General features: G+C 38.2%; 1 protein-coding gene across 2 annotated transcripts; it reads right to left on the bottom strand.

Moving 5' to 3' along the window:
- Positions 1-364: 364 nt before the first annotated feature.
- On the bottom strand, positions 365-27,858 carry LOC142101995 (major histocompatibility complex class I-related protein 1-like). Of its 2 annotated transcripts, XR_012679174.1 has the most exons (6): positions 27,697-27,858; positions 22,267-22,524; positions 17,480-17,755; positions 8,759-9,034; positions 4,162-5,730; positions 365-4,130 (listed from the first exon to the last, which is right to left on the bottom strand). XR_012679174.1 is itself a non-coding variant. In XM_075186498.1 (5 exons), exons 1-5 carry the CDS (start codon positions 27,758-27,760, stop codon positions 5,594-5,596), a joined length of 1,011 nt encoding a protein of 336 aa, XP_075042599.1. In that variant the 5' UTR covers positions 27,761-27,858; the 3' UTR covers positions 366-5,593. The 2 variants fall into 2 exon arrangements, 1 of the variants encoding a protein (XP_075042599.1); XM_075186498.1 differs by having other exon boundaries at positions 366-5,730.

The raw sequence follows: 27,858 nt of genomic DNA on the forward strand, positions 1-27,858 counted from the left end.
CGTGTTGCGGATGTATACGCTTCTCCACGCCGTAGCTCTACGCATAATTTTCAGACAAAGATGATCAAGTTTGCTAGATATTAATTGAAATGACTTTATCCAATTATCTGACTTCGACAATATAAATAGTTTCACTTTCAGAATAAGAGAACAGCTTACATTATTCTTTGTCATTTTTATGTGCCTGTTAAAATACACAGAGCACTTTGTAATATATAGTTAATATTATTACATGTTCTACTGTTTTACACTATTTGAGTATCCTGGAAATCATGATAAATATTAACAAGTTGTACAACAGAGAGGAAAGAACTGGAATGTAAGTATACATCTCGCACCACCCTCCACAACGCTGATAGACTAAGTATCTAGAATGTGTCAAGTTAATGTAACAGTTGAAGCTGGGAGGATTTGTGAAATCCTAAATAGTGGAAACAATTTAGAAGAATAAAACACAGCGCTGAGAGTGGCATTCACTCTAAAAATAAATTTGTGAAATGGAGGTGATATGATAAACCATTTATTATACAAAACAATATACAATAAATATTATAAAACAATAATAAACTCTGAATATTGCCTTAATTTCATAATCAGTGTACTGATGTATTACTTATTGAGTATAAAACACCGGTGATAAACGATCGTACAGATCTGGGCTCCAAATGTAATATACAGACTGTATTAAACAGTTATATCTTGATCAAACTATTTGTGTTCTCAAACAGAGATGTAAAATATATAAAAAGGGGGAGGGGGGATGGGAATATATGAATTATGTAATTAATATACAAATTATGGGGTGGGAGGTGAGTAGAGGAAAGGTAATACAAGTAGCTCAATTAGTTTGAAGTCTCCCAATATGCGGCAGGCCGAGCACCGTTTCACGTACAAAGAAACTTGAGTATTGAGAGACTGGGAAGAACGAACAGACAATAGCCCGCCCCACAAGTGTTGATGAAAAACCCGTTGATATTATTAGAGATTATTTACTAACAAAGGTTGAAGGAGATCATAAATGACATTGTTGACAGATATAGGATGATGTTATTGGTGAACATATATTATTTAAATGTCGTCTAAGCTAAAAGACATGCTTCGGACAGATGAACATGTTAGGCATGAAGAACTGCAGTAGAATATTCTATATTGTTGATACATATTCTATCGTACCTTGTATCATTCCAGTTAATGTATTATATGTGTGGGTGAAGGGCATACAAAAGGTTAGCTCCGAGCTCCAAAAGTATATGTTCCATAGAAAAAGAAAATTGTTTCTAGGATTGTAATTTTCTTTTATGGTAACCTGATTGATATCCATAGACATTGTGGTCATATGTAAAGTGGGACATACATTACAGAACAATGAAACCTACTACTGAGATCCTGCAATAAAAATGTCAAGGTTTGTGCACTATCAAAGGGTGGACTGTGAAAGTAAAATAATTAGATGAAGTAAACCAAATTAATTAATATTGTTTTACCGTGCGATTGCGATTAATACTTCACGTGTTATGAATCAATCGCACGGATTCATAACACACATTTATATTCGCACTTACACTTGTAAATAATACACATTTATTAAGGTTCCAATCCACATTTATTATTAGTAAAATGTATTAGATCGTTTATTTATGCATAGATAATACTATAGTAAAAGTATTTATGGTTCAGGTCTTGTAAAGGGTAAAGAGTTTGGTCTCATATTAAAGCTTATTTCACCAGCATTAACCCGGTTTGGACAGAGTAGCGATCGCATCTAGCGGTTGCAAGATATAAGCAATATGAGATTCATACTCAAAAGTACTTTGTGTGGGGGTCAGTTTGAACTGGTTATTCAGAGGGAAAACGTAGACAACAGTTGGGGGAAGTTGCCCCTCACCCTTTGAAAGGATCAAATGAACTGACCTATGACCAGCAGGCAACTGGAATATCATTAACCCTGTAGAGTGTATGACTTTAATAAGGCTGAATGTTGCTGCAAGAGCTATCAGAAGAATCAATTCCCTGGACCTGTACAATCACCCTGCGCTCCGAGCAACCAGCCATTACTGGCTGTGCAGCTTCCGGATCATCATGCATGGTACGTCCCTTTGGGGGAATGCTCTCATAACAATACAGAAGGACCCACTTGATCTGTGACACCCCTCTGAACCCCCAGACCCCTGATCGCGGGCAATACAGGTCTGTAGCCCGCACCTACTGCCAAGTGCAACATCTACTGAACCCCACACACTCTTGCTCCTGAAATCTGAGGAGTTGTCCAGCAATTGCAGAGGTGAGTTGCCCTCTTCAGCCCTTCAGACAGTGTATAAACACTCACTTTGAAACCCACAGTGCACCACTCATTGTGTGACTGGGGACCTAGGCTGTCACTGGTGAACTGTACTACACTGTTGATGCAGAAAGTTGAGCCTTTAACCTGTGCCCTCCCTTGACTTGTAAGAAAATGCAAAGACATTTCACTTAACATGCGCATGCTTGGCACGCACAGACTTTTTTTTATTTGTTGCTTTGGACCCTCAGAGGCATCTGTATTAAGAAGACCGCAAAAAGTGCATTCCACTGTGGATACAGCTATATGCGTGGCTTGTCCACTTAATATCACACTGATGAAAACTGTAAAATTAAGTGTAACACAGGCTTTTTAAAGATATGGGGGTAAATGTATCAAGTTGAGAGTTTTCCGGCGGGTTAGAAAAAACAATCAGATTCTAGCTATCATTTATTTAGTACATTCTACAAAATGACAGCTAGAATCTGATTGGTTGCTATAGGCAACATCTCCACTTTTCAAACCCGCCGGAAAACTCTCAGCTTGATACATTTACCCCATGATTTAATACATTTTGCTGGGGATTTGCTAGCATTGGCTTGGACTTTTTCATATACTCCTGTGGCCTGTTTGGTGTGCAGACGGCTATTTGACATATGAACTGTATCAAATACTGTCTGGATAGATGTCTGTGATCTAATTATTGCTCCCACTAAACAAACTGGTCTTTATGTTTTTGAACAGGAATGCCTTTGAATTTGATTCAGTAATGAGTTTTACTGCTATAAGTTTTTAGTTCATATTGCATAGTTATAAATTATATAAATATACAATATAAATATGAAATTTGAACTAGTTATGTATTTCTCATATATGTTTATTGGATCATGTTTATCTGTTTACCAGTTATAAAATATCATTTAAAAATTTGACAAGTAGCTCAATGAGACTAGTAAGAATAAATTATATATATATATATATATATATATATATTGTGGCAAAGAGGGATATTTGCCACAGTTTCCTGTAAGGGAACAGGTAGGAACACAGGTACAGGCTGCAGACACGGTTAAATTCTTGCAGAGTGAGACTCCTAGGCTTAAAATACACAGGTGGAGGACAGGTTCTAACAACCTAATTAGACTAAAGGGAGGAGTTTATTGTATTTAAACCTGTATTGATCGTTTGTGTGGTGTGACCGATACCAGCTAGTAGGCCGGTGACTAGGCAGAAGGACTGTGTCTAGCCAGAGTTAGGGTCGCCTGGTGTCATCCTGACAAAAATGTTCTGTCTTGTTGGTAATGTGAACAATAAAATCATTGTTTATTCAAGCCAGAAGTTGCTGTGTCTGTTATCTACTGGGTGTCAGCATCAGAGTGGTGTCATCATGGGATTACAAAGGACGGCCAGCTCCTGCTATCCACACAGTCAACAAATGGTGGTGAGTGAAACATGTTGAATACCACTATTAAGTAACAGACTATAATAAAGCCGTCAGTTGCAGTGGGGAAACATTGCTGTGTTGTAGAGAAAGCAAATATTATGGTCTGTGGAGAATAATGGAAAAAGCAGCTGTTGTTTTGTAAAGAAAGCAAAAGGTTTTAAAAGCTGCTGGATATCTGTTCTTGTTTTGGATTGAGTCAATATAGTTATCAGTGGTAGAAGCCTGAAGTATTCAGATTAGCAACAATACAAAATATTAAAATATTTGTATAAGATAGAGATACAAATGATGAAGAATAAATAATATACTGGTGTGGAGAGAAAAAGCAAAACTGTATGAGGTCCCCTCAGGATACTGGCCCCAAGATGTGGGAGGAGCTTCAGTTGTCTATAGTGGAGCATGGAGGAGCTTCAGTTGTCTGTAGCGGAGCTGGGAGGACATTCAGCTGTCTGTAGTGTTACTGGGAGGAACTTCAGCTGTCTGTAGTGTTAATGGGAGGAGTTTCAGCTGTCTGTAGTGGAACAGGGAGATAATACTAATACTATGTAACACAACTGTGGTGGGATGTCAGGTAACACTGAACAATGTATTTTACCTCCATGGTTTATTTCTGAAAACTTCAATGTTGGGGTTTAGTGGTTCTCTAAATGTAATTTGCATCAGTAATTTCTTATTTTGTATTTAAATTAACATCTTCATTTCATATATACTGTCATTATCAGCAATGCAGCTAGTTAAAGACATTCATATCGCTATGACTGTAGCATATTGTACTCCAGGTCATTTACTGTACTGTGTGATATCAAGACATAGGGAACATACAAGCCAAAGGTGTGATAATAAACTCGGCTTATTGCAGCAGTACTAACAGCAGTAGTATATGCAATTTATCTCAGGACAAAAGTATGGAGTTCAATAGATGGACTAGATCCTGGAGCAGATAATCAGATGTAAGTATATCTCCAAAGAGTTATCCAGGCAAAATCAGGAAAAATTAGTCCCATCCCCAATTAGGCAAACCACTCCTCCAATCAACACAAATACGCCCACTTTCCAGCCAAACTCCACCCACTTCCCTGCAAGCGATGCCCCATTATGGGGTCCACAAGTCATGACTTTTGGGAGGTATGCATAAGCCAGACTATACACAGTAGCAGGTAGTCACATGTACACCAGGTTGGTACACAGAGCAAGTAGTAAGGCGTAAGCCAGGTCATAAACAGTAGCAGGTAGTCACATGTACACCAGGTCATACACAGTAGCAGGTAGTCACATGTACACCAGGTCATACACAGTATCAGGTAGTCACATGTACACCAGGTCATAAACAGTAGCAGGTAGTCACATGTACACCAGGTCATAAACAGTAGCGTGTAGTCAGATGAATGCTGGGTTGGTACACAGAGCTGGTTATCAGACATGAATGAGGCCTTACACAGGGCAGATCCTCAGATGAGCAGGGCCAATACAGGAACAGGTAATCAGACATGAACAAGGATCAGGAATGCAGTACAGACAAGCATAATAATCCGGGTATATGTGTCCATCAGAGCTGGCTTATATAGGCAGATAGTACAATAGACATGTATAGAGTACAGATAGACCTTGTGCACTGCAGCAGAACAGCTCCACCCAGAGTTCAGGTCACAGGCAGAACTGCAGGTTATCAGTACATTCTTAGATCTACAATATAAATAGCGCCATCCTTGGCAGGGGTGCTGCAATGTCATTATCAAGTCCAGGTCTCAGATCTTTTAGCTCCTTACAACCGTAGTACTATGTATAATAGTTGTCGGGACCATGGTAGGGTCTTACCCTGTTCAGCAGTTAAATGATCACACATTTCACTCATTTTATGAGGATGTAAGATGTCACTGTCTTCTGCTCTTTCCCAGTGACACAGCGCCAAATACTACGACAACCAATAGCAAGATGACGGCCAGGCAGATAGCAATCACTGCCCCATTAGAGGGACCACTGGTTTGATGTAGGGAATCGTCTGAGACCTCTGCATAAAGAAAACATAGATACTATTGTGTCAGAGATCAGCTGCATCCATTGATTTGTGTACTGCTTATTTATTAACAGTTCACTATATAATGCCTACAAATTACTCAGCGCTTAAATTACTCAGCTAATGATTGACAGTTAAAAAGATTAACATAGTTATTTATATTGTTTTTGTTTATGCCTATTTACTATTATGCTTCAATGTGTGGAAGGTTTTATTCACAATGTTAAACTCTCCAAGCAACCGTGACACCTGCTGGATATAAGACAACACACTAAGAAACATACTAATTAAGAGGAAATACAAAACAAATAACTTGCAATGTTCAGTTATTTTCCATTGTATACAAAATATATTGAAGACTCAGCTTATTTAGTGAATAGACTCACCAGACTGACAGAACACTGTGCTATTCCTCATCAATCCACTCCAACTGCTTCTGGTCCCCACCACACACACTCTGAGTTCCTGAATTCTGAAACTTTACTAACATTAATAATTACCAACACAAATATGGATTCAGCTGTCTGGAAGAGCTCCTTCCCCACTGACTTTGCTTTTGTGTCACAATGTGCAAACTGTATGTGAAAATGCATATAAATGCTATTTAGCTGATATGCAGTTCACATGTGGTTAATACGCACTGGACAAGTTCAAATGCATCTGTGAATGTGTCCTGAATGCCAGCTTCTTCTATTCATTTCAATGGGGTTTGCAGTGTGTGCGCTACATGTAGAATCCCCATTTAATTAGGGGGCTATTAAAATGAACGGAAGCAGTATTGCCTCCACTAAAATTCCTCAACCTGCTCCAATGCTGGACAGCATGGGCTGGTTTCCACTAAAACAGGAGGAGACCAAGCATGGGGTCCCTCGATAAAACACAGACACAATTGTTAAATAGAGGTTTATTGAAATAAACAACAACCCAAATTCTTGCTCACTACTTATTAATAAATAATGTTTCACATTCATAGGAAATCTACTTCTTCTAATCCAATGGGAATTCATTTTATAATCCACAGGGAAAAATATAATCCAAAGTAATTTCTCTTGTAATCCACAGGAAATGTCCTTTATCAATAATTCACTGGAATTCTTCTTCTTGTAATCAACATAAAAATCTTCTTGTAATCCATGGGAAATAAAATAACCCACAATGGACAACGTTAACTGTTCAGAATGACTGTGAACTGAATTGACTGGGACTTGAATAGCAGTTCAACCAATCACAAACGGTTTTTAGCAATGGGACTGACTAGCAGTGAGGAGGGGGGGGGGGAACTGTATTGATCATACACCAATAGCGAGTAATTGAATCTCTGTTGGTGTGGGAAAAAACAAAACAACAATGCTCCATTCATGTGAATGGCCATTCCATTTCAATGACCTATTCATTTCAATGGAGTTTCTACATGTAGTGCACAATTCCATTGAAATGAATGGGCCATTGACACAAATGTGAAAAATACAGCAGAGTGATGGTGTAAACATTTGTGTTAAACCAGCTTTATTCAAATTCAAAATTATTCTATTAGTTCCATTGGAATATACAACGTAAATAAACCTGCGCTCATATGTGTAAGCACAACAATGGATGGTTGTGGGCACTTGTACAGTATCAATTATGCAGTCACTAATGTAGTGAAACAGAAATGACAAATGAGCATGAGAAATAAAAATGGATGATAAAAATGAACACAAAGAGAATGACCAAGAAGGACCCAGGAGTGAGTGTACGGATCATTTACCTATAACCACCATTAACATTGTCTAGAATTGGTTCACTATAAAGTTAGCTATCATTTGACTATACAGGTTTCTATTGCATTGATTGATTATACTAAGCATTGGTCGTTCTTTTTGTGCTCATTTTTATCATCCATTTTTATTTCTCATGCCTGTTGTCATTTCTGTGTCACTACATTAGCTACGGTATAATTGTATATGGTCTTGTTCAATGAGGGATACCCTGTGGACCTTGCTGCTCTTACAATATAAGTAGGTTTTGAGCGTGGGCTCCCTCTTTCGGTTCCATTGGAACCTTTCATCACAACGTCTTCTCTTAAGAGATTTCAGTGATGACCCTGCACCATGATCTGTTTCACTTGGTACATAATGTCCTATACCTGGACTTCACACTTAGCTCCTGAATACAGCGCCATTCCTTAATTAATTCCCCTCTGTGAGCTTCAGCCACGTATTTATACAATCAGGCAGAGTTATTTCCATTGCTCCGGGACATGGTACAGCTCTGCCATATTTTCTGCATTGAATACAGAAGTATTCAGAGATTAGCTTTATGTCATATCCAAAGGCAATGAGAATAACCAAATCTGGTAAAAAAAAGACATCGGTGAAAAACACAGTAGGAAACCAGGAATGACAATGGCAGCACAGTGGCTTAGTGGTTAGCACTTCTGTCTCACAGCACTGAGGTCGTGAGTTCAATTCCCGACCATGGGCTTATCTGTGTGTAGTTTGTATGTTCTCCCAGTGTTTGTGTGGGTTTACTCCAGGTGCTCTGGTTTCCTCCCACACTCCAAAAACATACTGGTAGGTTATTTGGCTGTGTGTGTGTGTGTGTGTTAGGGAATTTAGACTGTGAGCTCCAATGAGGCAGACTGAGTGAGTGAGTTCTCTGTACAGCGCTGCGGAATTAGTGGCGCTATATAAATAAATGATGATGATGATAAATCTATGTATATAGTCAGCGTTCCAGGCGGCATGTACAATATATACATTTAGGTCATCTGCCTATTGATATCCTCTTTACTTGAGACTAGGTTACTTCTATAAGAACATAAGAGGGGATATTAGAGTCAGAGATGTGTGTTGGGTTAAATTGGCCACTTACATTCTGTTTTGTGTCATTGTATGTCAAGTGTGTGTATCATGATCCCCTGCGGCATAATATGTTTGCACTTTATGAATACATATGATAATAATAATAATGTCGGTGTAGCTATAATTCTGTCTGTTAAAGTCACATTTGAATACATGTAAAACAGACACATCCTACTTACTCCAATCCTGTATAACTGGCACCGTGGAGCTGCTGTGGGAGACCTTGCAGGTGTAAATGTCTCCAGCCAATGGGGTGATATTGAAAGACAATGAGGTTAGATACAACAAATCAGGGAGCGGCAAGGTCACCCTGTCCATCACCTCCTCTGATATCTCCTGCCCATTCTTGTACCACACTATGGCAATGTCCCTGGGGTAATGTCCGTACGCCCGGCAGTAGAGTCTACTACTGACATTGTTAATAGGAACATGTGTCACTCTGACAATGGGCTGAGCTGTGGGTGGAAAATAAAGAGTTACCATTCATGGTTATGTAGATACCTGATTACATGTCATATAGTACCAGAGAGGGGTAAGGAAGGAGATTGTCTGAGTTGCAGAACAATAGGATTATTTAAAGGGAAAGATTATATGGTGTAACAGAGTCATAGGAGGACTTATAGGGAAAGATTATATGGTGTAACAGAGTCATAGGATGACATTTTTATTGAAAAAAACTATATGAAATCGCATCATTTTGGCCCCGCCCCTGAGCGATTTCTCACAATTTTGGCCAATTACTGCAGGGGGCTAAGATGACGCGATATTTGCATCATTAAGCACCCCCGACCACTTATCTATTGCGGGGGCGAGAACCGGGAGGTTGCCCTGCTTTCCCGGGAGATCTCCCAGAAATGCAGGAGTCTCCCAGACATTCCGTGAGAGTAGGCAACGATGCGTTAAAGAAAAGAAGCTAATGAATCTCTAGAGACTGAATTGTCTTTTACATTTCTGTCTCTATTACTGAAGTCATGTTGTCTTACCTGTCAGTCTTTGATTAAATCTTGGTCTCCATGAAAAAGGCCACCTCCATAGGCATCAATACATGGACATAGGGCACAATTTCTGGACTGTGTCATCATGCCACAGATAGCGTAGCCAACCACGTCTTGGCTAGTGGTTGGCTCAGCATTAGGGAGAATGTCAGACTCTTCAGGGAGTGAGGGAGATGCGTCTGTCAGTCAGTCACCCTCCCTCTCTGTCTGTCTCCCTCTCTGTCTGTCTGTCTGTCTATGTCTATGTGGGAGTGTGTGTCTATATTAGGGAATTTAGACTGTAAGCCCCAATGGGGCAGGGACTGATGTGAATGAGTTCTCTGTACAGCGCTGCGTAATTAGTGGCGCTATATAAATAAATGATGATGATGATGACCCCTCTCTCACATCCAATGAAGAAAGAATTTGGCGGATGTTGGGTTTCATGGTGGTGTTGCAGTTTTACCAAAACCCTCCAACCACTAGCATTGGCAAACCCGAGGAGGGTTTCCTAGTGCCTGGAAACCCCCTCCCAGCCTGGGGCACTGCATGCTTGAGGTAGCAGGACCATGCCCCCCGTACCAGCCACTGTCAGCTTGTGTGCAGATTGTCTCTTTCTCTCCCACTGCCTGCATGTGTCATGTGTGCAGCAGGAGGACACAAGACACAGCACTAATTTCATAGTAGGTTGAGTGGGAGCTTTTACTTTAATAGTGGGGTGAAGGTTGAAGATATTTAATTTAATAGTGGGGTTATGGTGGACCTATTATGGGTGGGATGATGGGACTATTCATTTAATGCTGGGGTGGTTTGGGTGCTATTAATTGAATGTATGGCTGAGTTTGGGGAGCAGGGGAGCTATTTCTTAAAATGAATGCTAATTATTCAATGTTTGGGAGAAAATAGGTTTATATATTAAATGTAAATACTATTAATTTAATGTTGGGGTTGTTTGGAGGGAAATAGATCTTTTTATTAAAGGTGAATGACATTAATTTACTATCTGGGTTGGTTGCTGGGGGGCCTAATTATTAAACGTGAGGGCTTTTGATTTTAAATCGGGCTGCTTTGGGGAGGGAGGCCTACTGTGTTCACTCATTGCTGGGATTTCTATATCATGAACCTGTCCTTTTTCCAAACAGGGACCCAACATTCCAGGATCCAGACAAGCAGAAACTGAGCTTAGGACACGAGCACCAGCAACAAGTAGTGAAAGCAGCAAGAACAGGTTGGAAAGAGCAGGACATTCTGCCAACTGTTCTGTCACACTCAGGACTTTGTCTTGACTGTAGGTACAGTTGGGAGGTATGTCCCGCTTCACACGGCTCTGCTCGAAAAGGGAAAGCTGCGTGCACCTAACAGTAGTGTACAAGATGAGGATAGGAAAAGTTGGAGAGCAGCCAAGCACTGCTTCATTCCAAAAATTATTGTTATAATAAGTGTGTCTGGCTTGGAAATTGGAATAAAACTAAACTTATTCCAACTTTCTGCATACCTAAACTTGCAGAAATGTTCCCAGAATCTATCTAGATCAGACATAATAACTCTTGTATGACATATCTTCTGTCTGATAACTCCTCTTTGGTACCTCTGTTTCTGTATCTAACCACATTCCTCACCCTAAAAGACTGGTCTGTATAGTTCGTATTAGAACCAAATGCTCCCGCGGCTCCAGTTATTCCCAGGAGGAACCCAGCTAGATCCACTATTTGTAATATTTCCTTGTGTACCATTTGGTGTATGATCCAAAGCAGCGGGTATATCTGCTGATACCTGTGTATTGTCAGCTTTGTTTTCTCTATAGCTTCTACTTTATTTTACCATTGCAGGGATTTTATCTGCTAGGTGCAGCTCAGGTGAGCGCTCTGCCCCTTTAAGACTCTGACTCTGCATTGAGATTTCTCCTCTCCTCAGCCTCTAAGATGTTTCCGGCTTTGGAGAATGTCTTTCATTAGTCATGTCCATCTTTCCTATATCACTACTGCTTCCTGCCACATGTCTCTCAGCTACAGGTACACAGGTCTGCGGTGTCTTCTGAGTTGTAATCGCCATCATTGCTGCTCCTGTGTGGTCAGGATCTCCAGTGTGCAGACTGGTTCCCAGGTGTGCTGGGGAGTTTCCCGCCCAGGATCGCCCATCCCTTTGCCTGCACCAGACGTCAGATAAGCACAGCCACACTTTATATCAGGAGTTATAGGGAGAGGTTATATGGAGTAATAGGAGGTGTTATAGGGAGTGCTTATATTGAGTAATAAGAGGTGTTATAGGGGACCTAATATGGAGTAATAGGAGGTGTTAAATGGAGAGGTTTTATGGAGTAATAGGAAGTGTTATAGGTAGAAGTTATATGGAGTAATAGGAGATGTTATAGGGGACCTAATATGGAGTAATAGGAGGTGTTAAATGGAGAGGTTTTATGGAGTAATAGGAGGTGTTATAGGTAGAAGTTATATGGAGTAATAGGTGTTATAGGGAGAGGTTATATGGAGTAATAGAAGGTATTATAGGGAGAGGTTATATTAAGTAATAGGAGGTGTTATAGGGAGAGGTTACATGGAGTAATAGAAGGTATTATAGGGAGAGGTTATATGGAGTAATAGGAGGTGTTATACGGAGAGGTTATATGAAGTAATAGGAGGTGTTATAGGGAGAGGTTACATGGAGTAATAGGAGGTGTTATAGGGAGAGGTTATATGGAGTAATAGGAGGTGTTATATGGAGAGGAAATATGGAGTAATAGGAGGTGTTATAGGGAGAGGTTATATGGAGTAATAGAAGGTATTATAGGGAGAGGTTATATGAAGTAATAGGAGGTGTTATATGGACAGGAAATATGGAGTAATAGGAGGTGTTATAGGGAGAGGTTACATGGAGTAATAGGAGGTGTTATAGGGAGAGGTTATATGGAGTAATAGAAGGTATTATAGGGAGTTATATGAATCAATAGGAGGTGTTATAGGTAGAGGTTATATGGAGTAATAGGAGGTGTTATAGGGAGAGGTTAGAGATTATATGGAGTAATAGTAGGTATTATAGGGAATTTATATGAATCAATAGGAGGTGTTATAGGGATAGGTTATATGGAGTAACAAGAGGTATTATCGGGAGGTTATATCAAATAATAATAAGTGTTATAGGGAGAGGTTATATGGAGTAACAGGAGGTATTAGCTGGAGGTTATATGGAGTAATAGTAGGTGTTATAGGGAGTTATATGAATTAATAGGAGGTGCAATAAAGAGAGGTTATATGGAGTAACAGAATGTGTTATAGGGAGAGGGTAAATGGAGTATTAGGAGGTGTTATAAATGGAGGATATATAGAGTAATAGGAAGTGTTATAGGGAGAGGATATATAGAGTAATAGGAAGTGTTATAGGGAGAGGATATATGGAGCAATAGGAGGGGTTATAGGGAGAGGTTATATGGAGTAATAGGAGGTGTTATATGAAGAGTTTATATGGAGTAATAGGAGGTGTTATATTGAGAGGATATAGTAATAGGAGGTACTATAGGGAGAGGATATATGGAATAATAGGAGGTGTTATAGGGAGAGGATATATGGAGTAATAGGAGGTGCTATAGGGAGGAGTTATATGGAGTAATAGGAGGTGTTATATGGAGAGGATATATGGAGTAATAGGAAGTGTTACACGAAAATGTTATATGGAGTAATAGGAGTTGTTATAGGGAGAGGATATATAGAGTAATAGGAGGTGTTATAAGGAGAGGTTATATTGAGTAATAGGTGGTGTTAAAGGGAGAGATTATATGGAGTAATAGGAGGTGTTATATGGAGAAGAAATATGGAGTAATAGGAGGTGTTATAGGGAGAAGTTATATGGAGTAATAGGTGTTATAGGGAGAGGTTATATGGAGTAATAGAAGGTATTATAGGGAGAGGTTATATTAAGTAATAGGAGGTGTTATAGGGAGAGGTTACATGGAGTAATAGAAGGTATTATAGGGAGAGGTTATATGGAGTAATAGGAGGTGTTATACGGAGAGGTTATATGAAGTAATAGGAGGTGTTATAGGGAGAGGTTACATGGAGTAATAGGAGGTGTTATAGGGAGAGGTTATATGGAGTAATAGGAGGTGTTATATGGAGAGGAAATATGGAGTAATAGGAGGTGTTATAGGGAGAGGTTATATGGAGTAATAGAAGGTATTATAGGGAGAGGTTATATGAAGTAATAGGAGGTGTTATATGGACAGGAAATATGGAGTAATAGGAGGTGTTATAGGGAGAGGTTACATGGAGTAATAGGAGGTGTTATAGGGAGAGGTTATATGGAGTAATAGAAGGTATTATAGGGAGTTATATGAATCAATAGGAGGTGTTATAGGTAGAGGTTATATGGAGTAATAGGAGGTGTTATAGGGAGAGGTTAGAGATTATATGGAGTAATAGTAGGTATTATAGGGAATTTATATGAATCAATAGGAGGTGTTATAGGGATAGGTTATATGGAGTAACAAGAGGTATTATCGGGAGGTTATATCAAATAATAATAAGTGTTATAGGGAGAGGTTATATGGAGTAACAGGAGGTATTAGCTGGAGGTTATATGAAGTAATAGTAGGTGTTATAGGGAGTTATATGAATTAATAGGAGGTGCAATAAAGAGAGGTTATATGGAGTAACAGAATGTGTTATAGGGAGAGGGTAAATGGAGTATTAGGAGGTGTTATAAATGGAGGATATATAGAGTAATAGGAAGTGTTATAGGGAGAGGATATATAGAGTAATAGGAAGTGTTATAGGGAGAGGATATATGGAGCAATAGGAGGGGTTATAGGGAGAGGTTATATGGAGTAATAGAAGGTATTATAGGGAGAGGTTATATTAAGTAATAGGAGGTGTTATAGGGAGAGGTTACATGGAGTAATAGAAGGTATTATAGGGAGAGGTTATATGGAGTAATAGGAGGTGTTATACGGAGAGGTTATATGAAGTAATAGGAGGTGTTATAGGGAGAGGTTACATGGAGTAATAGGAGGTGTTATAGGGAGAGGTTATATGGAGTAATAGGAGGTGTTATATGGAGAGGAAATATGGAGTAATAGGAGGTGTTATAGGGAGAGGTTATATGGAGTAATAGAAGGTATTATAGGGAGAGGTTATATGAAGTAATAGGAGGTGTTATATGGACAGGAAATATGGAGTAATAGGAGGTGTTATAGGGAGAGGTTACATGGAGTAATAGGAGGTGTTATAGGGAGAGGTTATATGGAGTAATAGAAGGTATTATAGGGAGTTATATGAATCAATAGGAGGTGTTATAGGTAGAGGTTATATGGAGTAATAGGAGGTGTTATAGGGAGAGGTTAGAGATTATATGGAGTAATAGTAGGTATTATAGGGAATTTATATGAATCAATAGGAGGTGTTATAGGGATAGGTTATATGGAGTAACAAGAGGTATTATCGGGAGGTTATATCAAATAATAATAAGTGTTATAGGGAGAGGTTATATGGAGTAACAGGAGGTATTAGCTGGAGGTTATATGGAGTAATAGTAGGTGTTATAGGGAGTTATATGAATTAATAGGAGGTGCAATAAAGAGAGGTTATATGGAGTAACAGAATGTGTTATAGGGAGAGGGTAAATGGAGTATTAGGAGGTGTTATAAATGGAGGATATATAGAGTAATAGGAAGTGTTATAGGGAGAGGATATATAGAGTAATAGGAAGTGTTATAGGGAGAGGATATATGGAGCAATAGGAGGGGTTATAGGGAGAGGTTATATGGAGTAATAGGAGGTGTTATATGAAGAGTTTATATGGAGTAATAGGAGGTGTTATATTGAGAGGATATAGTAATAGGAGGTACTATAGGGAGAGGATATATGGAATAATAGGAGGTGTTATAGGGAGAGGATATATGGAGTAATAGGAGGTGCTATAGGGAGGAGTTATATGGAGTAATAGGAGGTGTTATATGGAGAGGATATATGGAGTAATAGGAAGTGTTACACGAAAATGTTATATGGAGTAATAGGAGTTGTTATAGGGAGAGGATATATAGAGTAATAGGAGGTGTTATAGGGAGAGGTTATATTGAGTAATAGGTGGTGTTAAAGGGAGAGATTATATGGAGTAATAGGAGGTGTTATATTGAGAGGATATAGTAATAGGAGGTACTATAGGGAGAGGATATATGGAATAATAGGAGGTGTTATAGGGAGAGGATATATGGAGTAATAGGAGGTGCTATAGGGAGGAGTTATATGGAGTAATAGGAGGTGTTATATGGAGAGGATATATGGAGTAATAGGAAGTGTTACACGAAAATGTTATATGGAGTAATAGGAGTTGTTATAGGGAGAGGATATATAGAGTAATAGGAGGTGTTATAGGGAGAGGTTATATTGAGTAATAGGAGGTGTTATAGGGAGAGGTTATATGGAGTAATAGAAGGTATTATAGGGAGAGGTTATATGGAAAATTAGGAGGTGTTATAGGGAGAGGATATATAGAGTAATAGGAGGTGTTATAGGGAGAGGTTCTATGGAGTAATAGGTAATATGAGGTGTTATATGGAGAAGAAATATGGAGTAATAGGAGGTGTTATAGGGAGAGGTTATATGGAGTAATAGAAGGTATTATAGGGAGAGGTTATATGGAGTAATAGGAGGTGTTATACGGAAATGTTATATGGAGTAATAGGAGGTGTTATAGGGAGAGGATATATGGAGTAATAGGAGGTGTTATATTGGGAGAATATATGGAGTACTCAGAGGTGTTATAGAGAGAGGTTATATGGAGTAATAGGAGGTGTTATTTTGTGAGGTTATATGGAGTAACAGGAGGTGTTATAGGAATATGATATATGGAGTGATAGGTGGTGTTATAGGGAGATGATATATGGAGTAATAGGTGTTATAGGGAGAATTGAGAGTATATATGGAGTAATAGGAGGTGTTATTTGGAGAGGTACAGTACTGTGCTTCCAATTAACACAATGCAAAGTGAATGCACAGAAGAGATATCTGAAGAGACAGAAGGATTTGAGCAATCCTACATCCACAGAAGATCTGTGGTTAGTTCTCCAAGATGTTTGGAACAACCTCCCTGCAGAGTTCCTTCAAAAACTGTGTGCAAGTGTACCTAGAAGAATTGATGCTGCTTTGAAGGCAAAGGGTGGTCACACCAAATATTGATTTGATTTAGATTTCTCTTCTGTTCTTTCACTTTTCATTTTCTTAACTGATAAAAATAAGCTATTACCACTTCTATTTTTGAAAGCATTCTTACTTTGCAGCATTTTATCCACACCTGCCTAAAATGTATGCACAGTAGTGTATATGATAATGTTTCAGTAGTTATGAATAGAGAGGTTGTATAGATTAATAGGTGCTATAGGAAAATGTTATGTGGAATAATAAGTGAAGAAATTGGGAGTGGTTATATGGCGTAATCGTAGGAGCTAAAGGAAAACCGTATGGGGTAATAAAAAGTGAGAGGTTGTACCACCTAATCAAATGACTAATAGGGAAAGTTATAGGGAAAGTTGCTGTATAAATATAAATAAATAAATAAATATATATATATATATATATATATATATATATATATATATATGTATATATATATATATACCACAGAGTCATAAATAGGGAAAAGCAAAAAAAAGTTAATTGTATGATTTCTAGATTACAATTATATTGGAAGATTATAATTATATTGGAAGCCCTATTGTAATATTGGATATTTTACAAAAACAACTTGATATGTTATTGTTTTGTGCAAACTAAAGTAATATAGCGTGATGGGGAAACATTGTCTTACTTATAGGTAGATGTTACAACTTGTAACGGTAGAAGGTGTCAGACATTGCAGAGAGTAACAGGAGAAGCATTAGGGAGTAAGTAGTTGGAGAGAGTCTTATATGATAATGTAATTTGTATAACGGGGACATACCTTTCCTATTAAATGTACTGTTTCCTAATAGCAGCAGCTCCTGTATGTGTGGAATACACGTATTCAATAAATTATTTTTTATTTTCTCAGTTGTAGTTGTGTTTTCATTCAATATCTCTGTAAAGTATCGAGCTTCAGGGGCGTCCGCTGTCCAGTTTGCGGTCTCCACGTTGAAAGACATGAATGGCTTCCCATCATAATGATCACTAAGCACTGTCTCAATTGTACCATTGCCATAGACTGTACATCCTTCTAATATCTGCAGAATGTGGTATCCTAGGAGCCAGGAGATACGTAACATGATAATGGTTATTCACTTACGCACTGGGATGGGTGATTTGGCAAAGACCTTAATTATTGTAAACTTTATATGGAGTTTTCAATGCAGAAAGAAATGAAAGTTAAACATTCATAGGGAATTGAGAACATACAATGAAATGGATATATGCCTGTGTCTTGGTGGTTTAAGGTGTAAGTCCATGGATGGGTCTTTAGAAGACACCTGCTTCAAGTCAATGTAAATTTAGTTCATTCTGTGTAGTATATAAAGTGTATAAACTACAGGTGAGTGGAGTTTATTGGATGAATAGTGCACCGTGGTATGTGATGTGTTTTGCAGTTAAATTACTCAGAGATCTCCTACAAAGCACAGATTATCCAATAAATTACTAGCTGTGATTCATCATTCACTGTAGCAAAGTCTAATCCATCTGCCGTGTTCTTCCATGATGATTTAATCTGCCACACTCGCCTGTACCGCCTGCTTACTATATGGCCCTTTCCCCTAAGACCTTTGTCAGTGGACTAAGACTACCTCCAATATTGGAGGCTATAGTTTCTTCTACTCGGTACTTATCACAGTAATTTAGAATTCTCTTTCTTACCATATCCATTTAAAGACAAGCACCAAAAAGATCATTCACTTCGTTTTTCATTCCCTCATACCATACCTCCTAAATCGGGAGAGTCACAATTTGAGGGGACTTTACCAACATCCTACGTTTCAGAACTTTGGCCCGATTCAGTAAAAGTTGTCAGATTTTTTTCTAGTATGTTATGCCCCTTAAATACCTTGCGTATCGGACGTGACAATGTCATACTGTGATCACTTGATTTGGATTTAAATAATACATACTAACTAGTATTGTTTTTCTGTTCAGCCTGGCTACCAGCTAGCGCACAATCCGTCTTAATGGCCTTAATTGATTTACAGGCTTCTTAGGGATAGTTTGAATAATCATATTGCAAGAAGTTGCTCATGTTGCCTTCCAAATAGCTGGTAAACTGTTGTGCTGATGGTAGACGCACGGACAGACTCCCCGGATTGTGGAAGACATCGGCAAACCGCTGAATCGATTAGATTGTAGGAACAAATGTAAATAATTATTTTGCATGTACCGTATGTTTTACTTATTTAAATCCAGGTTTACTTGTCAGTTTAATAATTTAATTTCAATCATCTTTTCTTTTTTTAAAAGACTTTATTTATGACGTTTCATCACATAAAATACAAACAACTGACACGGTCAAAAGGTAACAGTGATACCTTTAACTATAAGCAAGAAGAGAAAACCACACTCGATTGGGGTAATTGGACAATTTGGACATATATACTGGGTACAGTAGCACAAAATTGGAAGGAGACCTTGGAAAAGAGTATAGAAGTGTGACAATTTATAAAGTGGATAGGGAAGATGTAGGAAGGAGGAGGAGGGAAGTAGGGGGGGAGGGCGGGTTGAGACCAAATCCTAGACTCCCGGGTGCCGACTGACAGTATGCAGTGTGTAGCCTACTTAAAATCAATCACAGGAAGAGGGCTGAGACATTCTGAGGATGGTCAGGGGGTTGGGCAGGATCTGAAGGATAATTATAAAGAGTTTGTGGGTTTTCTTATTTAAATATGCAGAGATTTTTTCCATAGATGCAAGAGACCAAATTTTATTGTAATTGTTGTCCAGAGGGAAGATCTGGATTTTTCCAAGGCCTTACAACTAGACATCCTGCTGCGTTGAGGATCTGAATGGACAATTTGTCTGCATGTTTATCTAGAACCTCAATAGGGGAGTAGAGGACGGTAGTGACATTGCTAATAAGAACAGCAACATCATCCCAGAAAGAGTTGATTAGTGAGCAGGACCACCAGACATGGAGAAAGGACCTCCGTTCCCCACAAGCCCTCCAATATAAGTCAGAAGTTTAACCATAGATTTCTTTCAGCCTGGTGGGAACTAAGTAGGCATTTTCCTTAACAAGGAATGAGATGGATATTCTAGACACCCTCTCTCTAATTGTTGCTCAAGTGTCCTCATCTGGCGGTCTGCCCATATCAGCCTCCCACCGGAGCGCATTAATGGGGGTGTTGGTTTGCTTGGAAGAGGTAAGAAGATTATATAGCGTGGAAATAATCTCCCTTTGCATAGACGAGTGCACACATAAAGATTCCAGGGGAGTTAAAGATCTTGTTATATCAGGCATAGGAAGGGAGTCAACATAGTGTCTCATTTGGAGATAAGAAAACGGGCAAACATTATGAAAGTCCAATTTCTCCCACAGCATTGGTAGTGAAACACATTGATCTGCATGTAAGACGTCCCCCATCATCCTAATATCCCTCTCCTGCCAGGCCCTGAAAAGGGAGGAGCATTGTCCAAGAGTTAAGGCGGGAATGTCCCAGAGAGGCGTTATAGGGGAATGAGTAGAGGTGGTCTTGAAATGGAGCTTGCAATAGTCCCAAATCGGACATGTGAAAAGAGCCACAGGGTGCTATTTTAACCAGAGGGATCTGTCACCCATTGGGACCCCTAAGCTGAGCCTAAAGACGATATACAATAGCAGGAGGCCTCCAAATCAATCCACTGTGGGCCTTTGCATTTTGTAATCCACGCCCCCGCTTGGCTTAGGTGGGTAGCAATATAGTATAGGCGGATGTCCGGAAACCCCCTGCCGCCGCCAATCGTTGCTCTACGCAGAGTAGTAAGAAATGTGTAGACCAATCCTCTCTATTTCTCTGTGCACCTGCATATTTCATTACATTCCCTGTTACTTACTTTGGCAACTTTCCCCTTTTCAGCTCACATAACCAACATATCACCTGAGCTCAGGGGCGGATCTAGGCAACTGCTCTACCCGGGGCGATTTTAGGGGGGGCGATTTAGGCCCCCCCCTTTCTAATTTCTAAAGCTGCTGATGGCTGCACAGTATGTGCAGGTCCGTTCAGCATTGGCAGTGTGCTGTCCCGCTGCTCTGATTGTGTTTAAAACACAATCAGAGCAGCCGGGCAGCATACTGTGAATGCTGAACAAACCTGCACAGTGTGCAGCTGTCAGCAGCAAGCCCCCCCCCCCCCCCCTGGATCCGCCACTGCCTGAACTCCTCATTCTCACAAAGTGTCATTTTCCTCATTTAAACACTTAGGGTATGAGTCATTAAGGAAAGTAAGGCAAAAAAAGGAGTAAATGTTCTCTGGGACAAACCATGTTACAATGCAAGGGATGCAAATTACTTTATTACTTTGCACATAAGTTACATTCTGACTGTTTTTTCATATAGCACACAAATACTGAAATTTAAAGTTGATCTAGGACATGTCCTACCCCAACTATAAATCTGTCCCAAATTTTAAATTTACCTCCCCCTCCAATGCAACATGGTTTTGTCTAGGTGCAAAGTTACTCCTTTTTTATGCTTTGCTCTTCCTAATGACTCAGGCTCTTAGAAGTCATTCCATTCCTTAATAGGACTGTGGGAACTATTTATTAACAAGCAGCGATAATGATGATTTTTTTTATTGATGCTTATCTCAGTGATATAAAAATCTGTTTAAAAAAATCTTGCTGATACTCAGCTGCCTCAGCGGTTCTGGCCCAGAACACTAAGGGCTAAATTTACTAAGCTGCGGGTTTGAAAAAGTGGGGATGTTGCCTATAGCAACCAATCAGATTCTAGTTTTCATTTATTTAGTACCTTCTACAAAATGACAGCTAGAATCTGATTGGTTGCCATAGGCAACATCCCCACTTTCTCAAACCCGCAGCTTAGTAAATCTAGCCCTAAGGGTTAACTTACCGCTTTGCCAGGCCAGTCCCTTACGATATGCACGTTCACAAGCTGAACTGAGACTTGGGGCTAGATTTACTAAACTGCGAGTTTGAATAAGTGAAGATGTTGCCTATAGCAACCAATCAGATCCTGGATTTCATTTGTTTAGTGCATTCTACAAAATGACAGCTAGAATCTGATTTTTGCTATAGGCAATATAATTTTCAAACCCGCAGTTTAGTAAATATACCCCCTGGGCTTTCAGAGATGCACTCATGTGGTGAGAGGAGGGTAGCGATGGTGTGGCGTGAAACAACAGAGGTTTCGACACGTATTCCTGGCACCTCAACTGTCATTGACAAACTGGGGATGGAACCCAAGCCCAGTGTGTCCTAGGGGCTCAGTACCCATTGTGACTGCTGTATTCCCTGTTCTTATGCCTCCTTCTGGGAAGAATTAGTTAATTATGAACACTTCTAGCAAGATTTTCCTGTTTTCTAAGCTAGTGTAAGAAAATTGTTTAAGAAGCGTTTATAATGTTAGAGAATGGGAACGTATTTTAATGCTTATATACAGGTCACTGAAATCCAAGGTGACTTCAAATATCCAGAATCATTTCCAGGAGGGCGTATATTATTCCTCATAGTATACAAGTTTTTCTAAAGAACAATTAAGTCAGAACTAACGGTTAATACAGATATTATTTACATTTATTAATATCAGTTGTGTATTATATAAAGGCTACTTACCCTCTGTTTGATTTAAATAATCCATGATAGATTCCAAATAGCTTTGCATAGCTAGCTGATATTTGAGCTCATTGAGACTTGCATCCAACAAAGTGGCAAATGTACTTTTAAACCATGGAACTCTGCGCTCCACTATCTCATTCTCACTGTCATACCAGTATAGAGTGATGTCATCTATTGTCTTTGTTGTAAAGTATGAGGGGAAATCAGACGTATAATCATTAGTTACAGTTGTGAAGAAATAATGAGAGTGGCTGTCTGCACAAGAGAGAAAATGGGACACACAGAGAGCTGTAATTGTTAAGGTGTGATTACATATCAATTCAAACTTAAATATTCCTAATCAGCATTCCCTATAAGCTGCCTGAAGAGATCTGTTGTCTGTCAGTAAGAAAATAAAATGTGTCAGTCAGGGCCATCTTTTCCATTGGGCACGATGGGCAGGTGCCCGGGGGCCCCACGGGCAAGGGGGCCCCATAGGCAGGGCTCTTAATTAGAATAAATAATCCTGCAAAAGAAAAAACCTGCAAAAAAACCCTTTGAGGGTCACTAAGCAAGTACATCTATCTCTATCTCTATATATCTATATCTGTATCTCTATACATCTATATACATATAATATATATATATATATATATATATATATATATATATATATAGGGGCCCCGGTGCACTGCTTTGCCCGGGGGCCCATAATGTTGTTAAGATGGCCCTGGTGTCAGTAACAATTGGACATGTCCCTGACACTACCTAAGCACCTAAGCAATGAGTTGGATACACTATAAGGTTCTAAAAACCAGTCCTTCCTTCCCCAACCTTCCTCCTCTCCTAGATGCTGTTTCTGCTTTGACTTTTGGATTACTTTGGTTCACTCCAGTGCAAACATACTGTCAGTTCGTACTTTTTTTTAATAAAGTTCTTAGTAGAAACCAATGCATGAAAAGCTTATGTTCTGATTTCAAGCTTTACTCACCAAACACCTGAACTGAAAAATCTTTGCATGTAAATATAAGGGGCCCAGGTATTATCTGTTATTAATTTATCTGTAAAATCTGTAATTTAACCAGGTAAAGAGACACTTACCACTTATCACAACTTTTGGTCATTTTTATTGCTTGAAGAATTTCCTCGTCCCACCATGGGCCTGATTCATTAAGGATCTTAACTTAAGAGACTTCTTATTTCAGTCTCCTGGACAAAACCATGTTACAATGCAAGGGGTGCAAATTAGTATTCTGTTTTGCACATAAGTTAAATTCTGACTGTTTTTTCATGTAGCACACAAATATCAAATTTAAATTTCAGTGTACAAATAAGGTATCAAGTATTTGTGTGCTACATGAAAAAACAGTCAGTATTTAACTTATGTGCAAAACAGAAAACTAATTTGCACCCCTTGCATTGTAACATGGTTTTGTCCAGGAGACTGAAATAAGAAGTCTCTTAAGTTAAGATCCTTAATGAATCAGGCCCCATATGTCTAATGTTCCCAGTATCCATTAATGCCATTAATAACTCATTCTTGTTTAGATTTGTTTATTTATTAGGCTTCTGTAACTTCTCGTAACTAATGGCTATACAACGATTCCACACTATATATTTGATGTAGTTGCAATAGACCTGATAAATCATGGTTTATTGATAATATTATTATATGCTACACAGTCCCCATTCAGCTGGTAAAAGCTGGGTAAGATATCATCATCACCATTTATTTATATAGCGCCACTGATTCCGCATTCTGCTTATTTCATTTATTGCATATAATATTCTTGTCATATTTTGGCAGGTGTGCCGAAACAAGGGGTTCATTGTACCCCACCACTCGTCTCGCATAAAATATAGACATTGGTCAGGAGTACTTTGTACTCCTTTTGGGCATGTTCAATAAAGGTTAAACCACGTATCCCTCACAGGTTCTGGAGAGCTGGTTCAATTATACCCCATGATGATGACCAACAGCAGCACTAGGTATCCACTTCTGATTGGCTGATTGACCCCTTATTATATGAAGTCAATTTGCATTATTTAATTGACATTTCCATTTGGACTACTGTCGGAAATAAGATTGCCATTGCATTTTCAAAGGGGAAAATAAAAGATGTTTGTATTTAATTTAATTAATTTGTGTTTTTTTTTGTTTGTAGGTAATTACTTTTTATAATGAAAATACGACAGATATTTTACTACTTGCCCACTCTCCCGGACATTCTGGGAGAGTGGGCAAGTATGCTATATAATAGTGTAGCGATATTCTATATACACCTGAGAGTATAGTGTTTGGACATCTTGATATGTGTCTGACTGAACATAAATGCGATTTTCATACGTGCATCTTTTCCTGCACAAGTTCCCAACAACAATTTAATTAAATTAAATTGTTTATAGTTTTTCTTTCGGTTTAACCTAATTTATGCCTTAAATTAATCATAAGAGTGAGGTGACAACAGGCCTGTTACATGTGTCACTTTTGTGAGTGTGAAGCTTTTTCTTACGTTCCTTGGAGTGTAACTAAAAGTAGAATGACCGCACTAAGTTGGTTAATGGATAAATATTATTAAACCCCCAATCTTGCTTATAATGTATTCCAGTGTAACTTTCCTATCATAGCTGGAGGGTGCTCCCTTATACTTGTAATTAATGTGTAGCACCAGAGAGAAAGAAAGTATGTCAAGGGGCACTCCGGGGTGTTTAAAATTAAAATAACATTTTATTGGTATGCGTTAAAAATATAATAATATATCTAACAACTAGCGAAATATATTAAAAACATGTGCTGTGTGAAAATAAAAAATGCAGAACTAACTGCAAATCGCTGTGTTATCACGCTATTGAGTTATAGTAAATACAAAAGTTCTATATTATATATTATAGTATTGAATTTTACTGCTGATTGAGTACAATTGTTGTATAGTTTTTGATCAATGATATCACATATATGTTTATATTGTGGTGAAACAAGGTGATAAATTATAGTATCTATAGATTCATTAAGATAAACAACCTTGTTCACTTGAATATAGAGACACTAATTAGCTATCTAAAGCTGATATCAATTATTGTATAAAATGACTCTGTTGGTGATTCAAGCTCTTTGAATTGTTATAGTGTATCAAGATACAGGTATAATTTCATTGTAGTAGTTAAAATATAAACCCTATGTCCTGATATTATATACTAGTTTGTTTAATTGATGGCTTAATTAACACTTAGGAGTTGCTATAATATAGATGGCGTGGTTGGCATATAGATATGAATGCCGTTAGCTACGCTGTGTATTGTCCTGGGGTTGAGGAGATCTATCTCTTTTCATTATATCCCCATTGACTAGCGTGATTGACCCCCACGGTATGATGTATGTTGGCCAAATCTGAGCTCTATCTAACTTGATATGAGTACATTGATATCTAGCTAAACTATTACTGGGTTGAAAATATCACATCAGCAGAGCGTGAAAGACACAGCGAACGCCGACGCGCGTTTCGCTTGTGTGCTTTTTCAAGGCAAGACGAGCCTTGGCAATGATTGGATATTTAAGCTGTATACAGACCCTCCCTTCATCTACGTCATTGATAGAGATCCAATCCTGTGGCAGATCTCGCGGGGATGATGGACAGCGGTATCTGCCTATAGAATCTCGGATAGAAGGTGTTTGAAAATCTTATTGGTTTCGAGGTGAAAACAGAAAGCATATTTCTTGAAAAGCATTAGAAAGGGAACTAAGTTTGATACTTTGCTTGGTATTATTGCTTGTAAATTATCATAGGATTTGAGGTGAAGTTTCATTTGATAAACAGGATCTCTGAGCGTATTTTGGTAAGTATTTTCAATAGATTACCATCAGCAGTTCACAATATCATATATTATACATTATCACTGCCCAACAGTAGATATAAATATACAGTAATAATAGATTAATCCTATAACATTAAAAGAAAGGCGATATTCTGTATTTATATATAGCAGTCTTATATCATATGGGTGTAGATATATTGTTGTTAAGGTATAGTAAAGTTACATTAAGTATAATTTGACCTACTAAGATTATCTGCTAGAATTGTATTGTGTATTAACATGTATCATTATTAAAATATTCAGGTAGATGTCCGTAGTGAATTCATCCTATCATAGGTTGCATATTAACCTTGATTCAATAGAAATATAAATATGGAATTATGGTGCCTAAATTGATCCTCTACTATTAGGGTGAATAAAGATGTGCTGTATTTTTATGTTAATCCTATATTTTATCAATACAATCGCTATAAAATGCGATATAGGTACTAAAGTGCCTTAGGTGTATTGCAAAATAAATTTAATTATAAACTGGTATTGTGTTATAAATTGAGTTGATTGATTATTGGGGGTGATATTAATCAAATATCACATCCCAATAAAGTGAATGAGATCAAAAACTAATGTGTAGGACTATGTGGTAAACCTTTTACAACATTTAACTTTTATAAGTGATTTGGACCATCATTCATGTTATAAGCATGATTTTAATGGATTATGAGCCAGTTCCCTGGCAAGTGATTTAGTAAATATAAAATACAAAAAGAAGAGAGGGAAAAGGGGGGGAGGGGGGTGATTTTGTGTTATTATGTATATAAGTGAATCAGACATTTGTATTATATATATCTCCATTATTTCTATGATTATTTTTAATTTTTAATATTCCAGTACCTTTTTTTTATTTATTATTAAATTGATTTGTTAAAGAAAGGCCAAGTAGCTGGTATAATCATTAAGGCCTTCCGGTATCAAACTACCCATGATAAAGATCTTCTTGGTTTCTCTTCTCAAGAGTTCTCCTTGTAAGTCTCCTCCACGAATCCCCATGTGTACTTGTTCCATTATATAAGCTTTCACAAATTTTGGATTACTATTGTGAAAAGATAAATAGTGCTTTGCTACTGAAGTTATTTTTTTATTATTGTTTCGATCCTTCTCCGCATTCTTAATATTACCTATATGTTCTAGGAGTCTTTTCTTGAAGGGGCGGCTGGTCATGCCAACATATTTTTTGGAACAAGGACATGTGTCTAAAAGAGTGCAACCTTCTCCTGACCTGATACATAATGATCTGTAATAATGATCTGGTACCCATAGCAACCGATTATACATCAGCTATTCAGTTTCCATTAATTTTACCTGTCCCTCTTATTATTACAACCTAGAGGGAATATATAAATACTCAGTAGCATTAAGGCTTATTTAATGTAGTGCAGACAGAAAACCTTTGATGTAACCCATAGCGACCAATTAGACTTTTCTTACATTAACCTCACATGCTCAGACTGATCAAACTTTATATCTGATTGTTTGATCTCTTTAAAGTGCTCAATGTAAATAAACTTTAATCACAGCAAGATCAGATGAGTATATAAAGGTAATATAATGCATTGAGTGTCAGCTCTGGGACCTTACCTGCAACAGCAAAGGGTGTAGATGACAACAGGATAAGAACGCAGAACAATGTATATATCTCCATCTGTGGGCAGCTGCACTCTCAGCACAAGGCTCCAGTGTTTCTGTGATAAAACTGGTCTATCCTGAGGTCTGGATTAGTTTTTTCACCCTCTTTGTTTT

Source organism: Mixophyes fleayi, chromosome 9 (genome assembly GCF_038048845.1).
Source record: "Mixophyes fleayi isolate aMixFle1 chromosome 9, aMixFle1.hap1, whole genome shotgun sequence".
NCBI lineage: Eukaryota > Metazoa > Chordata > Amphibia > Anura > Limnodynastidae > Mixophyes > Mixophyes fleayi.

Excerpts from the sequence above, each read along its gene's own strand:
- LOC142101995 (XM_075186498.1), bottom strand. The coding sequence starts at position 27,760 with ATGGAGATATATACATTGTTCTGCGTTCTTATCCTGTTGTCATCTACA. Across the intron at positions 22,525-27,696 it reads TACACCCTTTGCTGTTGCAG|ACAGCCACTCTCATTATTTC; the intron begins GTAAGGTCCCAG and ends TCTCTTGTGCAG. Across the intron at positions 17,756-22,266 it reads TTATTTAAATCAAACAGAGG|GATACCACATTCTGCAGATA; the intron begins GTAAGTAGCCTT and ends CCTGGCTCCTAG.